This window comes from Cibotium barometz, chromosome 60, assembly GCF_041138505.1.
Source record: "Cibotium barometz isolate CiBa-2024 chromosome 60, ASM4113850v1, whole genome shotgun sequence".
Classification (NCBI taxonomy): Eukaryota; Viridiplantae; Streptophyta; class Polypodiopsida; order Cyatheales; family Cibotiaceae; genus Cibotium; species Cibotium barometz.
The window spans coordinates 21,053,890-21,069,653 of NC_141105.1; the positions used below are offsets into that span (position 1 = coordinate 21,053,890).

General features: G+C 47.7%; 1 protein-coding gene and 1 long non-coding RNA gene across 2 annotated transcripts in view; both read left to right on the plus strand.

Moving 5' to 3' along the window:
• Positions 1-246: 246 nt before the first annotated feature.
• LOC147605109 (uncharacterized) lies at positions 247-1,401 on the plus strand. Its single transcript, XM_086794160.1, has one exon. The coding sequence runs from the start codon at positions 469-471 to the stop codon at positions 1,147-1,149; it is 681 nt and encodes a 226-aa protein (XP_086650286.1). The 5' UTR covers positions 247-468; the 3' UTR covers positions 1,150-1,401.
• A 114-nt stretch (positions 1,402-1,515) lies between these two features.
• The window catches only part of LOC147605110 (uncharacterized), a 59,434-nt gene continuing 45,185 nt past the window's right edge, over positions 1,516-15,764 (plus strand). Inside the window, exons 1-3 of the long non-coding RNA XR_015265240.1 lie at positions 1,516-2,225; positions 2,352-2,426; positions 2,766-2,840. This is a non-coding gene — a long non-coding RNA (uncharacterized LOC147605110). The remainder of the gene's footprint in view (positions 2,226-2,351; positions 2,427-2,765; positions 2,841-15,764) is intronic.

The following is a 15,764-nucleotide window of genomic DNA, read 5'->3' on the forward strand; positions in this document are numbered from 1 at the left end:
AGACGAGCACGCGGAAGACGAGACAGTTGTAAACACGAACACATGTAGCCGTCGGTCAAGCTGGCTGGTGGAGCCAGCGACCGCAAAAAAAATAAAATTGAATGATTTCGGAGTGCATATATGGGAGCGAGCAACATGTGTATCAAAAAACACATGCAGGACTCGAAAATTAATTAATTGCTACCCTCAAAACGTTTGGGGGCTGGTCGCTGGCGTCTTAACAACCTATAAGTGTCCTTCCTTTGGCGGACATTGGAATTCCCGATGGGAGTCAGCGTTTCACACTCAAAGCAAGGGGCTTTACACTTCGCTGTTCATCAGCAAGAGAGGGCGAGAGAGGCAGTGACAGAGAAGAGAGAGAGGTTGCTAGGTATGCGTAGATGGATGCAGCAGTAGAGTCGGAAGGTGGGTTGTAAGCCGGAGAGGGGGAGGGTTTGCCGATCAAGCAATTTCGATCGGTGAAAGAGGATGGGGCGGCTCAGGGTAAGCGTCCAGCGCCTCTTCGACCTCTCGCTTGTAACTCTGGCGGTTGGCTGCGGCAGCGTGGGCTACTACTGGAACGCCAACGAAGACGAGGCCGCCAAGCAGGAGCGCATACGCCAGGAGCGAGCCGAGTCCCAAAAGCGCCGTGTGGAGAAGGCCTTCCACCACCTCGCCAAGCAGTACGACCTCAAGGTAGACCTCCTCCTCGAAAAACGTGACCGCATGCTGAAGCTCCGAGAAGAAATGCAGTCCCTCTCTGTAAAACTGCTGCAGCGCTCCAAAGAAGTGGAGCTTGAAGTGGAGAAGCTCAAAAAGCTCCTCAAAGTGAAAGAAGAGCTTCAAGAGATCGCCTTGACGATCCACCAGAAGAGGAGAAACCTCGAAGCAGAGATTGAGGAGCTCAAAAAGATTGCCAAAATGAAAGAGGAGCTGCAGGCCAGATCAAGAAACACTTGGTCTTCTGTTGCTCGATCTGAAGAGGAGCTTCAGCTGCTTTCTTCTAAGGTGCAGGAGAGGAACAAGGAGCTGGAAGCTGAGATTGAAGAGCTCACGAGGCTTGTGAAGGTCAAGGAGGAGCTGCAGGCCAAATCACAAGCCCTAGGTAACCCTGTTCTCACCAATATAGGTGACCCAATTCTGAAAAATGATGATTCCGTGCAAAGCTGAGCTCGCAGTACAAGGATTTGATTGCTATTTTGCAAACCCATCGACGGAAACAGGGTTATTTGCACTTGCCTAAAAATAGCAACCCATCTACGGAAAAAATTAGCAACCCATCTAGGGTTATTTGCACTTGCCTATTTGTAGAAAGGAGAAATCATGTGACCTCTAAGGCTCTACAAAGCCTGCCTCAAAGGTTGTACTAAGGAATGTATTTTAGAGGCTGTCAAAGTTCAATGGAAGTTCTGAACACTTGGTTCATTAATTATCTTCTAATTTGGCAAGTATTGGATCAAATGTGGAGTACAGCCCTTTGGCTATATCTCCCCTCTTCTTGTCTTAAATTTGTTTTTAATGTTTATCAGAGCTTTGTGTGTGAATCACTTCTTCAATCTTGGCAGTCTTCTTCAAGTTCTGAGTGCGCACATCAGCTTTTGAAGCTGATAGTAGAGTTTTTCAGACTCCGAAGGTAAACTGCAGGTCAGGGTTCTGCATTTATAAAGGATTCCTAGAAGGAGCTGGCTAGTGTGGGTGCATTTTAGCATGAAGCCCCCTGCTATCATCTTGCAAGGAAGACCTGAAGGACACAACCTAGGTAAATGCCCATTGTTGGTGTGCTTGGGAGAGCTATTTGAACTGGTAGTAGTTGCAGACTCCGAGCTGGGGAAGCAAGAAAAGGGCTATATCTGCCAATATTGTTTTCATGTAAAAGAGTAATAGGCTGACCTGCTGTTGTGTTGTGGACAGATTAGAAAAGGCCAACATCTGCTGCAGGTTGTGTTCTTGCTTATTTCCTTATTCATCACAAAAGCGAGCATTTTTCTGCTCAAAATCAGATATAATTCCCCCCCTCAAGAAAAAAACTATTTTTCCTGTTTATTTGTTCTTTATGGCTTAATTTTGTTGTTTGCTAATGCCCTGTGAGAGGGTGTTTATCATCTTTGCTGTTTTCTGCACCTGAGTACAGCACAGAGAAGGGCTACTGTAAGAGTGCCAGCTGCATGACAATTCGGGGCTTTGTAATCGTCAACCTCTGCTCCTTAAAGACAAGAAAATTGCTTGTAATTTGAACTTTACATCAGGTATCCTCTTACTTCCCCCCCAGAAAGGGTCATCTTTCACTTGCTGATAATTACTTAAGTACTTTTCATGGTTATGTGCTATCTAAATCATGTCTAGTCATGGCATATCCTCTATGTTTGACACAGAGAAGGGCATCGATGCAGTGTCAAGGTCATTTCAATCGGGGTTCATTTGAGGAGCTTCATGGAATAAAGAAGCAGGTAAAAGAACATAAATGAGACGCAGCATGTCAACAAGCGTTGGATAGTGTGAAACCCATGGTGGCATAGGACGATGCATCAGCACTTAGCATTTTGTGAACGCTTGTCCATAACTCGAGGTTCTCGACTGATGGTCGTTATGTCACCATTTTGGACATTTCCAAATTTAGTTAACTCATTGACGGTGTTCTAGAAGGCACCAAGACACCCAAAAAAGGCTTTGATGTTCATGCTTTGGCAATGGGTGATTATCTAGCACAAGAAACATAGCACCTTTTTTGGTCTTAATTTGGTGCTTGAGAGTTGGTCAAGAGATTTATACTTTGTTGGTGTGGTCAGTGGAAGCCTGGGGATGCAGACAGACCAACCTGTGGGAGCCCGGACTATGTATCTACCCGGTCATTAGTACACAAGGTTGGAAGTAAGGACATTTTTTGTGTCTTTTTAATCTTGGTAGATTCAAATCTTCAGTAATTGGGTGGTCATTTGATTAAAAAAGTGGGAGACTGTATAAAACAGACACCTATATTTTAATCTGACGTGAACAAGTGCCAAAGCAAAGGACATTTAAATTGTGTTTAATTATGGAAAATTCACACCATTTTAATAAATGGGTATAGGCTGGACAACTTATGAATTGGGCGCCTCTTAAATGAAGTATAGACGAGCTATAAGTTGCACACCCTGGATAAGTGAGGTTTGGACACATTTGGGACAAGTGTGTGTATTAGCTTGAAAGGTGGAATTAATGCGGTGCAAGTGTAAGTGTTTGGCTTGATAAGTGACATAAATGAGGTGTGGACACAATTTGGGGCAAATGTGTGTGTAACTCTTAGATTTGACAGCTCCTCTTCTTTTTCTGGGAATGGCTCTTCCTCCATGGATTTGTCCTCTCTCCACACTCTTGGAGGTCGACACCCAAATCCAGCCCTTTCCACCCCCTCTCTTGATCATTATTCTTGCTCCCAGCTTCCTGCCACTTGATTTGGGGCTGTTTTGCCCAACTCTACCTTCTCTGTATGGGTGGCTGCTGCTGTACATATTGTACTTGAGAATACCTTCTATCTACGGGTTGCTGCTGCCACTACTATGCCGGTTGTACTTGGTCGTACAAGTTTTTGGTCATAACCCCTACCTTGCTGACAGTACATTGTACGCGCTGGTTGCACACTATGCTGAACCTGCTTATGCATGGTCAGTGATGTGCATGGTCCTATGAGGACACCATCTCTTGGGCATCATCTATATTTTGTAACCTTCATTGATGATTATTCCAGATTTGCTTGGGTGTGTATCCACTCAAGGCCAAATTTGATGTGTATGTGTTTTTAGCACTTTGTGGCAAGAGCTGAAAATGAGATAGGTTGCAGAGTGCAAACCCTCTGCTTAGATCGAGGGGGGGAGTACATGTTTGATGCTTTCAAAGCATTCTTGGCAAAAAAGGGCATAAAACATTAGTGTACATTGCCATATATAGCACCGCAAAATGATGTTGCAGAGAGGAAAAACAGGTCATTGATGGAGATGGCAAGATGGTATGGTGAAGGGAAAGAGCTTGCCTCACAAAGTTTGGATGGAGGCCATCATGTGTGCTACAGTAGATGCCCTACAAAAGCATTAAAAACCATCACTCCTTCTGAGTGGTATGAAAGAAAACCCAGGTTGATTACCTCCGGGTTTTTCGATGCCTTGCATATGCACATGTGCTTCAACAATTGCAAGGTAAAGTGGATGACAAGGCTGTAAAATATATTTATATGGGCTATCGTAGTGGCAGTAAAGGTTGCCGTCTCTACAATCCTTCCACTCAAAGGATTTTTGGGAGTAGAGACATGGTATTTGCTGAAAATTCAGCACAACCATGGGCTAAATTTGGTGAACAGCCACATGATGGTTCACAAAACGTATTTGAGGGACTACTCCCATTGGGCATTGATTTAAGGTGAGATCAGCCACAAAATGTGTCTAATGGATAGCATATGGGTGATCAAAATCAGCCCATTGCAGCCCATGATATAGAGGATGTGGTACATGAAGAGAGGACAGCTTTGCAAGAGGCTAGAATCGTGCCTCGTTGGCTGGTTTGTATTTTACAGGAAAATAAAGTTTCAACTCTTCTTCACAGCAGAACAAGGGCGGGTTCTCGCAATGCCAAAGAACATGCAGATGTGGCCTGCATGAGTAGTCTATGTGACATAGATGAGCTAGACTCTTTTGAGGAGGCTCAAGACAATGAGCACTAGATGACAACCATGCAACATGAGATGGACACCATTCATAGAAATGGCACTTGGGATCAAGCGGCAAACGACACTTGGGATCTAGTGGACTTGCCACTTGGTAAGAAGCCTATTGGCGTTAAGTGGGCGTATAAGGGTAAGAGAAAACCAGATGTAACTATTGATAGGTACAAGGCGAGAGGTGTGGCCAAAGGCTATGCCCAGCAGAAAGACATAGATTATGATAAAACTTTTGCCTCCTGGTCAAGAAGGCAAAGTATGTAAGCTTCGCAAGGCTCTTTATGGTACAAACAAGCTTCCAGAGCTTGGTGTGAGAAGATACACTCTTACTTGACCAGCCGGGGTCTCAAGAATAGCCCAATTGAGAGCACTCTCTATGTAAAAGAGGATCATGGGATTTTGTTGTTGCTTATACTTTATGTTGATGATATGCCACAGTGACTGGGGCATAGTAACATGGGACGGGGAACGTAACGGGAAACGGGGACGGGGATTCCTGGGAACCGGGACGGGGAACGGAGGACGGCATACAAAATATGCAATTTTAAGTAAGCACTCATTCACGAAACTTAACAATACTAAAACAAAGTCACTTTACACTTCCAAAGCATCAATAGTAAGCCATACTAGCAAAAAAATGGATGTTAAAAAAAAGGAGATCGGGCACCTAGGACCCAGGTGCCAAAGGCTAAAGCAAAAGACAAGGGCAAAGGCCTAGGCCCTAACCATGTAAGTGGCATACAAAAAAGAGACTATCACTAGAGTAGTACAAATGTCAAAAAGCCTCAAGGGGCATGTGAAGTACTGGTCTCATGATCATGGTTCCTTGCGATGCGTGCACATCAGTACTCTTTTCGGTCCCAAAAGCATCATGTGAGGCGATGAAGTATATCTCATCGCGAGAATATGCGACAAGGCCATGGATGGACCTCTTCCACGTATCACTCCATCCATCGGCTATTAGGGACACTCCATTCCTTGCCCATTGTCGCTTCGTGTTTTCTGTTGCTTGCTTCACAAGCCTCTTCTCCTTCTTTAGCAATGTGGTGCGCAAGGACTCCGATGATGGGGGCGTATAGTTTGGACCATACTCCCCTATCTTCTTCACCATGACCTTGAAGTAGTCCGATCTATTCACAAAAAATGAATAATTTAATAACCGATCAACTTCAAAGTTCAAAGTTTAAGTAACTTGTAAGGGGAACATTGTAAATTGATAGATCTTAAGCTAGACATCTTAATTCTTGATTACCTGGCAGCATGGAAAGCAATGTGGTCGTGAAAGAAGAAGCGGGCTATGGCTGTATCCACCTCTTCCTTCTTCTTGGGGTCCCAACTACCCTCAAGAGTACTTTGCCGGCGTGAGTGTGTGGATGTGGTCGGCATGGAGAAGGATGGTGTTGGGGCCCGTTCTTGTGGGGCGGGTGATGCGGCCGCGGATGCACATGGGGATGCCGAACCTTGGGATGGCCTCACTAGTGTTGCGGGATCCACGGCCACATGTGGCACTCTCCTCCTTGGAAGCAAGGCCTCGTGTGCGGCAACGCATTCAAGAAGCCTCCTCCTCGTCTCCGGTGTGACCTGATCACAAAATCGGACCTCATGACCGGGCTCATGCAAGAGGTGAGCTCTCACTTTATCCGCCCCACCCGTTTGCCTATATGGACATAGCTTGCACGACCATGGGCGAGAGCCTCCTCCACTTCGGGATGATCGGAGTTGACCTCTTCCCACCAAGACCAACCTTCGGTCCTCCTTCCTCTATTCATATTGGTGCCGCCGGAATGAGGTGCGGGGGATGGTGGAGATGAAGATGCCATGGAGGCAAGTGCCAAGGAGGCTTGCGCAATGGAGGTGAGTGTAGGAGAGAGATGCAGGAGAGGCTAAAGCAAGAGGTGAGTGTGTGTGTGCGCTTGCCTATGGAGAGGCTAAAGCAAGAGGTGAAAGTAGGAGAGAGAGAGTGTAGGAGAGCAAGAGGTGAGTGTGAGTGAGTGTGTGTGTGTGTGTGCGGCATGCGTTTGCCAATGGAGAGGCTACAACAAGAGGTGAGTGTAGGAGAGCAACAAGACTACAAGTGAACTTGAAATTACAACTTATCCAATGCCACTTGAGGAGCTTGTCACTTGAGCCTTGCCCAATGCCCACTTGAGTCTTGAGCCTTGAGCCTTGAGGAGTGTTGAGCCAATGAGCTTCCCACTTGAGCCTTGAAGATTGAGGAGCCTTGAGCCTTGCTTGGGGAGTGTTGCAAGTGCCAAGAGCTAAGAGGCTAGAGCAAGTGCCAAGGAGGTGTGTCTTGAATCTTCTTATAGCATGTGCTAGTGGGGGCTCTTCTTATAGCCATGGGCCAAGTGGGGAGGGGCTGCTCAACGGCTATAGTGCGTCCAACGGCTACGGCAGTCAACTCTGCGCGCAACAGTTAGTTGACCGTCTCGTTCCGTCCCGTCCCACATGGCCAGCCGTCTCGGCGTCCGTGAATCGCTGTCCCGTTGTTACACCATGGACTCGCACATCCCCCAGCCATCCTCATCCCGTCTCCGTTCCAGTCCGTTATGGAATGGCGTTCCCCCGTCCCAGGGGTTCGTCCCCCCCATCCCTTGTGACTATGGACTGGGATCACTGAAGCTGAAAGTTCAGCATTCAAGGCTGATTTGCAAGCTTCTTTTGAAATGTCAGATCTTGGTCTTCTACACTATTACGTGGGGATACAGTTTGTACAGACATACGAGGGCATTATGACGCTTCATTCCAAGTACATATAGAAGCTCATGCACAAGTTTGGCTTTTAAGATTGTAAGCCTATTTCTACTCTAGTAGAACCAAGGCTTAAATTGAGCATGTATGTTGCAGGAGAGCCTTATGACATGAGTGTGTATAGCCAAGCAGTTGGCTTTCTCATATATTCGTGCAACACAAGGCTGGATATTCAGTTTGGTGTTTCCCAGGTCAGGCCAGTAAGTTAATGCACATAATGAAGCATAGGTAGGCTGTAAAGCATATATTTCTCTATCTTTAGAGCACCCTGGATCTTTGATAGCTTTAGAGAGAGCTCGAGGACATTGATAGACGAGTCACTCGAGCTCAGTCTCGAGTGAGGGAAGTGGTCATGAGAGCTCAGTCTTGAGCTCTCATGACCACTTCCCTCACTCCTTCAACTCAGCAAAGTCATCCTTCCACCTCTAAAGGCACCAGGGTTTATAATATATATATTATTTTTAAAAAGTGAATGTACTTAAAGTACTTATCCCGATGTATACTTTATATACTCGTACGCATATTGCACCGTACCTAAAGTACGCAACCACTATGATTCCAAGGGGGGGCAACCTACAGGTACATGCCTGAAGGGATTCAGATTGGGTTGGCAATTATGACACTAAGCAATCCACCAGTGGAAATGGTTTTTTAATGGGCAAATCGTGCATATCTTGGCTAAGCAAAAAGCAACCACTATTGCCACCTCTACCTGTGAAACTGAGTATTGGGTAGCTTTCACATCTATGGTAGATTGTGTATTGCTAAGGAAGTTACTTGCAGATTTTTGTGAGCATGAGTAGACATCCACTACTATACTCACTGATAGCCAGAGTGCTATAGCTGTGGCACGGAATCCAATTTTGCATGCACGTAGAGATTCATTATCACTATGTAGGGGAGAGGCTTCATGCCATGGAGATCACATTAACCTACTCTGCACAAGACAATATTGCAAATCTGTCCACGAGAGAAATTTAAAGCTTTTGCAAAGCTTTAGGCTTGCTCTCCTATAGAGAGTGTAGCATGCAATAGGTTGATGTGCATTCTTGTACAGTGTAGCATGCAATAGGTTGATCTCTACATGAACCTATTTGATGAATTCTCCAAGTGGGTAAGAGGACTGATACATGCAGACGCTCTATGGCTTTGAAGATTGACCTACGTAGTTCGTGCCTGACATGTCATGGATTGGGGTTCACAATGGGGCTATGGCAAACAACAAGATATTCCTAAAAAGGTATTTCTACTGTAGAAATGTTGAGCCAGTGTGTTACATAGCACTCCAGTGCAGGGTGCATGTGGCATTCCCTCCTGCGTAGCTTGGCGGTAGGTTCATGGCTTCCAAGTAGTCCACCAGGAGTTGTAGGTACTTTGGAAAGAACTCTTCGTTGAGCCATACAACTTCATGAGTACCACGGTTCTTGAACTTCGTGTGGAACTGTCTTTATCTTCGATCGAATCCATGTTTCCATTTGTGGAGGAGAATTTGTTCAGGCTCAATAACTTCAACTTTGTCTGCCATGTCCGGTTATTGTTCATCTGTAATATCGTGTAAAGTTGGACCAATGTAGGTCTTTTTTCTTTTTCTTTTTCTCGGAAGCAAGATCCTTCTACTAGTTAACAAAAAACAGTCTCAAAAGGATAGATACAAACTCACCTCCATGTATGGAGCAAGGATCAAAGAACAAAAAGGGAGGGAAGGGTGCTGGCCGCTCTATGAGGAGAAGGCTATCTCATACAAGGGTGGGGGAGGGAATAACCACATAGGTGGTATGTAGTGTCAAGTGGGTTCACCACCACTATCTGTGAGAAAAGGACGAGGTCGCCAGAGCCTCAGGAAGGCTCCCCGACGCTTCCGCAACAATCAGAACCACCTTGAAGCTTCCCCCATTGGCCGCGGAGGGTATGAATGATGTCGAGCTAGATGCTTTTGATGGCCTCCACAGGTGGAGTGTGGGTGCCTTCAATGGCTTCGCTACATTGAGCTCTCTAGATGTGCCATGCGGCAATGCTACCACAAATCTTCCATCTTTGGCTCGAACAAGGAGTCCAGTGACCCCTAGATGGGGCTAGGGTTGGCATTGTCGAGATGCGAAGGTGAGAGACCTGAAGGGCTAGCTCCCCACCTTCCTCATAAGCCATGACAACCTCAGTCTTAGTGGCCCAAGCGACAGTGCCCCATGTAATAATACGAGAAGAGGCCTTGTCCATAGTGAAGATGCGGAGAAACTGCTGCCAAAGCTATTGAGCCTTTGGGCAACCTGAAGAAAATGTCGTTGAGATCCCTGGGGATGGCCACATCTCGGACATGTTGTTGGTCTATCTCCAATTGCCAACCACGTGTCAACCGCCAGACTTCTTTGTGCCAGCAGCCACAAACATAGAGTGATCTTTCGAGGTTGAAAATTGTCCAGAGCTTCTTCCAGAAATTTGAGAGAGCGCACGGTGAGAGGACCTGAGACTGCCAAGTGTTCTGTTGTTGTGGGAGTTCCCTCGACTCGAGCATCTGGATCCTACGGCCAAGCCGTGCGGTGTATGCAAGAAATGGGTTGCTCGGAGTCTCCTCCTTGTCTGTAGGATCACACAAACTCCACTCTCCTGGGTCCCACTGGAGGCATGTGATGGGCAGGCTCTCCAAAATCCATAAACGTTAAGAGTCTCTCCTTGGCCACCTTGGCCGGTGGTGGGTCAATGTGCTACTCATGTACATGGAATCCGACAACCCTCACCGTCTGTAACGTGCATCCCCTGAAGTCCTCCAAGGGGGGCTCTAATCTCACTAATCTGCCACGAGGTCCAATCGAAAAGTAAGCAAGGCGGAGCTCTCATCTGTGCCATGAACTGCCAAGAGAATATCATTTTTGGTAAACACTCCCGGCCATTGCGGGGTCAGCCATTCCGGAGGAATGGCAGAGTCGATGTGGAGGCTGAGTTTACCTGTGCTCCGGATCCCAGTTAGGCCTCTCTCTTGAGCCATTGGGGGAAGCTATCTAAATGCAAGCCAATCTCCAAGGGACCTAGCAGGGCCATGCTCGAAGCTCCCTAGGATACATGAGGCCGAGCCCCTAGCATGTGACCACTAGGTAAACGGACAAGGGGGTTGCAAATCAAGGGCTTTCAAAGACGCTCCTTGGAGGCTAGTGTCAGCACATTCATCCCCAGATTCTGCTCTTTTATGGTGCCCATTTGGTCCCTTTTGCATGGCCCTTGCTTGTGGGCTGGCCACCCCTTTTTCTAGTATTTTTCTGGGATTTTTCCCAGCCTTTCTGGCATTTTCCAGTCGGCCTTGTCCAATAGCTCTAGTCGGCCTGTTTTGCAGCTCTAGTAGATAGTGGGTGCTGGCCTCTCATTTCACATTCAGTCTTGTACATATTTTGCTCCCTCACTTATGAGACTTGTAGTGTCTCTTGCTTGGGACTTGTAGTGTACCCCTCCGTCCCACATGATATTGTATCCCCTCACTATATTCCACTCACCTCCATAGCGTACCCTCCCCTCACTATATTCCAGTTCCAGTTTCATTTTCTAGGTGCCAGTAGTATCATCTTTATTTTTCATTTTCTGGGTTTTTTTATCCAGACATTGTATCAGATCCACCATGATGTAACTTTTGGTCTCATAGTGATTATGGCCTTTTGAAGACGTTAATATAACATTTCATTTCATTTCATTTCTCTCTTGCACTCTCTGTTCAGCACATTATAGTGCAACTCTGCTTCCGCTCTGTGCACTCTTTCATGGTATCATCGCTCCCGGTTTAGCAACCTCTTTGCTGCCCCAGATTCAGCCCTGTTTTCAGCACCCTCTCCTCTGCGTTTTCTCTCAGATGTGCAGCCCTTTGCTGCCGCGTTTTCTGGACAGTACCTGCTGGTCTTTTCGCCTACAGATTGGCTTCATCAAGACAGCCACCAGGTACTTGTTGACCAGCGTTTTCTTTTCCACATGGAGATTGGACATAGGCGGCCTGTTTTTTCAGGACAGCAGCCTTCTGTGTGCTGCGTTTTCCTCTCAAGTGGGCTTTCCCCTTTGCAGAGGGGGTGTGTGGTGTTTCAGGCTTTGGTGGCACCCTTGGTACCTGTGGAGGACACTTGTTCTTCAGAGTTTGTGCATTTTTTGAGATTGAGCCCAAGCTTTTGTGATGGCTGCACCGACTTCTCTACATATGTTTGTTGAGTCTGCAAAGTTGGATGGTTCCAACTACACCCTATGGAAGGTGAAGGTGAAATCGGCCTTGCGTGGCGTGGATCTTTGGGATTGGCTTGTTACACTGGCCAATGCCACCCCTCCCACCCTTGCTTCCGGTGGTGCGAGTCAGGCACAACTTGATATTTGGCAGTCGAATGATCGACGCGTTTTCTCCTTTCTGATGTTGAACTGTTAGGATTCTGTTCTCTCTCATGTGCGTACAGCAGATGCTGCACATGAAGTTTGGAAGGCTTTTGCAGATCTCTATGAGATTAAGTCTCCGGGTCGGATTTTGGCATTGGAAAAGCAACTTATCAGTTTTTGCCTTCCCATCTATATTTGCTTTCATCTCGAAGATGAAAGATCTCCGGGACGAGCTTGCTGTTTGTGGCAAGGACATCTCCACAGAGGACATGGCTATTCGGCTGCTCTCCAAACTTCCAGAGAGGTTTGATGCATACTTTCAGTCTCTTGTTTCTTTTCCTCGTCCTGTTCCAGTTACTTGGGAGGAAGTTCTCCCCTCCGTTATGCAGATTGAGTCTTGCTTTGAGGAGCGGACTGGCACCTCTGGTGGCCCTGATTGAGCTTTGGCAGCACGAGATAAAGGGAAGACTCAACAAAAGAAAGGAAAAGGGGGTTCTGACAAGAACTCCAAGGATTTCGACAAGGATAAAGACAACAAATCTAAGGACATTGAATGTCATTATTGTGGCAAGAAGGGTCACAAGTCACCCCAATGTCACAAGAAGAAGCGTGATGAAGCAGCAAAGAACTCTTCCTCAACGGCGGTCTCTCAACCCAAGAAGGATGATGGCATTCTTCTCTTAGCAGGTACTCGGCGTATACTTGCTCTTGTGACTTCTCAGTCACGGTCTTGGATTGTTGATAGCGGTGCTACTGCTCATATGACACCCCATTGAGATTGGATCGAGGACTTCACTACCAGATCAGGCGGCCCGGCCGCGTCTCGGCCCGTCGGCACGGCATGGCTCGCCGGTCCGCCGGTCGGCCGTTTTTCCACCGTTTTCGGTCCTGTCGGCGTTTTCGGTCCGAGCTCCGTCAAGGCGGGGAGGGCAACCCCTGGGGCACTCGGCACCCACGAAACCTCGCCGACACCCGGGAAGGCCTAACGTGCCTACCCGGTGCGTGAGTGCGTTCCTAGGGTGCCTACCATGGGTCCGTGCTTTGCCTCTCCTTGCACCTCCTCCCCATATAGACGCAATATATTCGAGGCGGGCTAGCATATACCGAGCACCAAGTTCCTTCGGATAGAAATCCCACCTCACAGGGGAGAGGGCTCCAAAGGAGATGGGTCAAGGGAGCTATTGAGGGGAGAGGTAGGGCCAGAGGGCCTCACTGGAATGTGGGATCCTGGAGAGGAATCTTGGCGAGGTGATGGCGGGTTCCTCGAGGTAACTTTGGGGGGAGGGGGGGTGGGTGGCTGTTGAGATAAATGCTCGAAACAGTTCTCTGAAGAAACTGTATCCTCTTGTGATCTGCCAGCCTAGCGAGATGCCTATCTTGGGGGTGGTGTCTTGGACTGACGATGAGAACAAGCTCTAGCGAGATGCCCTATCTGCTTGCATATGAAGCATTGGCCTGGGAGGCCAGAGTACACTACTGTCTGTAGAATAGGAGCTTATTGGAGGCAAGGAAGAGATGTGGCATGTGGCACTGGGGCTATGTAGATATGAAAAGATGGAATCTCGGCCGCCCGAGCAAGAATTGAAGTGGCGGTGGAGGTGGATTCCATCACTCTCCCGATAGCACCACCTATCAGTGGGAGGAGAGGAAGGTATTCCTTCCTAAGGCTTGGGAACTAGATTGTCACGGGAAAGCTTGAAATGCCAGCCACAGGGTCAGATGTTGGGTCGAAGCCATGCTGCCACCTCGCAAAGAAGGCCTGGGCTGTACGCAGTGTGGCGGGGCCATAGTCACAAGAAACGTTTTGAGGTTTTTCAAGTTTTGTTTTGAAAGGTTTCGTCTCTCGGCTAAGAAAACGAGGTTTCGAATTTCATAAAGTATAAATACTTAAATAACTTATAGTAGCCATCTAAAAACATAGTGTAATGATGAAAAAATGGTATCTTCTCTCACATCTCGGGGAACCATCCTTATTTTGGTGAGGCATTATGGCAATTTTACTTGATTAGATGCCACAAGTGGTTCAATCAAGGATTCTTAAGAGCAAGGGAGAAGAGGAGGAGAGAAGAGGAGAAAGGAAGAAGAAGAGAATGAAGGAAGGAGGAGTAGAGGTGAAAGAAGTAGAAGAAGATAGAAAGGGAAGGAGGGAGGCAGGGGAAGAAGAGGGAAGGAAGGTGATGAGGAGGATATGGAAGAAAAACAAAAATAAAAAAAGATTATTTTTTATTTTTTATTTTTATTTTTTTGGGGGGGGGGGGACCTTAAATTTGGGCGAAATTGTCATATTGGAGAGGTTTCGAGGTTTTTAAAAACCGTTTCGAAGTTTTGAGGTTTGGAGGTTTCGAAAGCTAGAAATTGTTTTTTTTGTTACTAGGGTTCAGCTCCATGACTTTGTCTGACGGCGTTGGCGAGTCAAACTCAACATGGTAGTAGCCATGCCCCAAAGGATGAATATCAGTAAGCTTTCTAGGCACACCAAGGAGGCTAGCCTTTAATAGATCCGTGAGCTGTCCGCGCACCGGGTGGCTACCAACAATCTTGCATACCGAAGTAGAGGAGCCGGAGGTCCGCTTCTGAAAAGGAGATGGCAAGGGACGGTGGCCTCGGTGGGGGTTGACGGAGCGGCTGCTGTGGAGTTCTCCTGGGGGATCAAGACCAAAAGAGGCTGAAACTTGTCGGACGGAAGAGCTGCCCAAGAAGTGAAAACTTACCTTGAGAAGCACTGAAGGGGGGAAAAGGAAAAAAACAAAAAACCCAAAAAACTAGGAAGAGGAGCTGGAAGGGGGAGGAGAGAGGGTGGACGGGAGGCGGAAAAAAGGAGGGAGGGGGGTGCTAGATGGGGAGAAACCGAGGACAAAAGGCGGGAGGAGAACGAGGGTAGCAGGCATAAGTGAGAGGAATGGGAGGAGAGGGGGCGAAGGCTGGCAAAGGGGGGAGAGGCGCAAGGGTACAGGGCGAAGGTGGGCAGGGGGGAGGAGAGGGTGATAACAGGCAAGGCGCATGGCACTGGACGAAGGCGAGCAAGGGAGGAGAGGACGACATGAATGTGAGGAGAGGGGGTGAAGGCTGGCAAACGGGAGATAGGTGCTAGGGTACAGGGCGAAGGTGGGCAGGGGGGAGGAGAGGGTGATGGCGGGCAAGGCGCAGAGGGGGGGGAGGGGGGGAAGTGTCAGAATATGCAGCGGAGATGATGACCAAATTTGGGAACACAAGAGCAAAAACGCAGGCAGAAAAACAGCACAAGAGAGAGAGAGATGTAGGCGTGTAACTCTGCTCTATATACACAAGAAGATCCCGAGGAATGATACAAATGAGATATGGGGGCTGAGGACCTATATATACTCCCCTAGAGGGCAGTCGGCCAGCATAAGAGAAGCCCACGACTGATAAAAAAGGTCCACGACTGCATAAATGCAGTCGGCCAGCTATCTGGTGCCAAAACCTGATCAAAACCAGTCGGCCAGCAGCAAGAGTGCCCACGACTGATAAACATCCAGTCGGCCAGCACTGTACTGCTCTTGACACCCTCTGGCAGCCCTCCCAAGCCTCAGAAAAATGGGAAAAAATAGGGGAAAAATGCGGAGAGTGGGGAAAAATGGGAAAACACCTCATAAGGGCGGGCACACCCACAACAAAGGCCTTGGTGTATAAATCTAGACAGGGCGGGCACACCCACAACAAAGGCCCCTGGTGTATAAATCCTGAGGACCTAGGAGAGAGAGTGCTGAAAGCCTGTAGACTCCATTCTCCACTCCACCTTTCGGGAAAACACCTCATAAGGGCGGGCCACACCCACAACAAAGGCCTTTGGTGTATAAATCCTGAGTACCTGGGAGAGAGAGTGCTGAAAGCCTGTAGACTCCATTCTCCACTCCACCTTCCCAAACCACTTGGCCTGTTGCTTTGTCCCGGAGAGCAACAAAATGCTCATCAAACTCCACCCGTACGCCAGTCTTGCAAACCTGATGCACTGACAACAGATGAAAACCGAGTGCCGGAACATACAACACCTGGG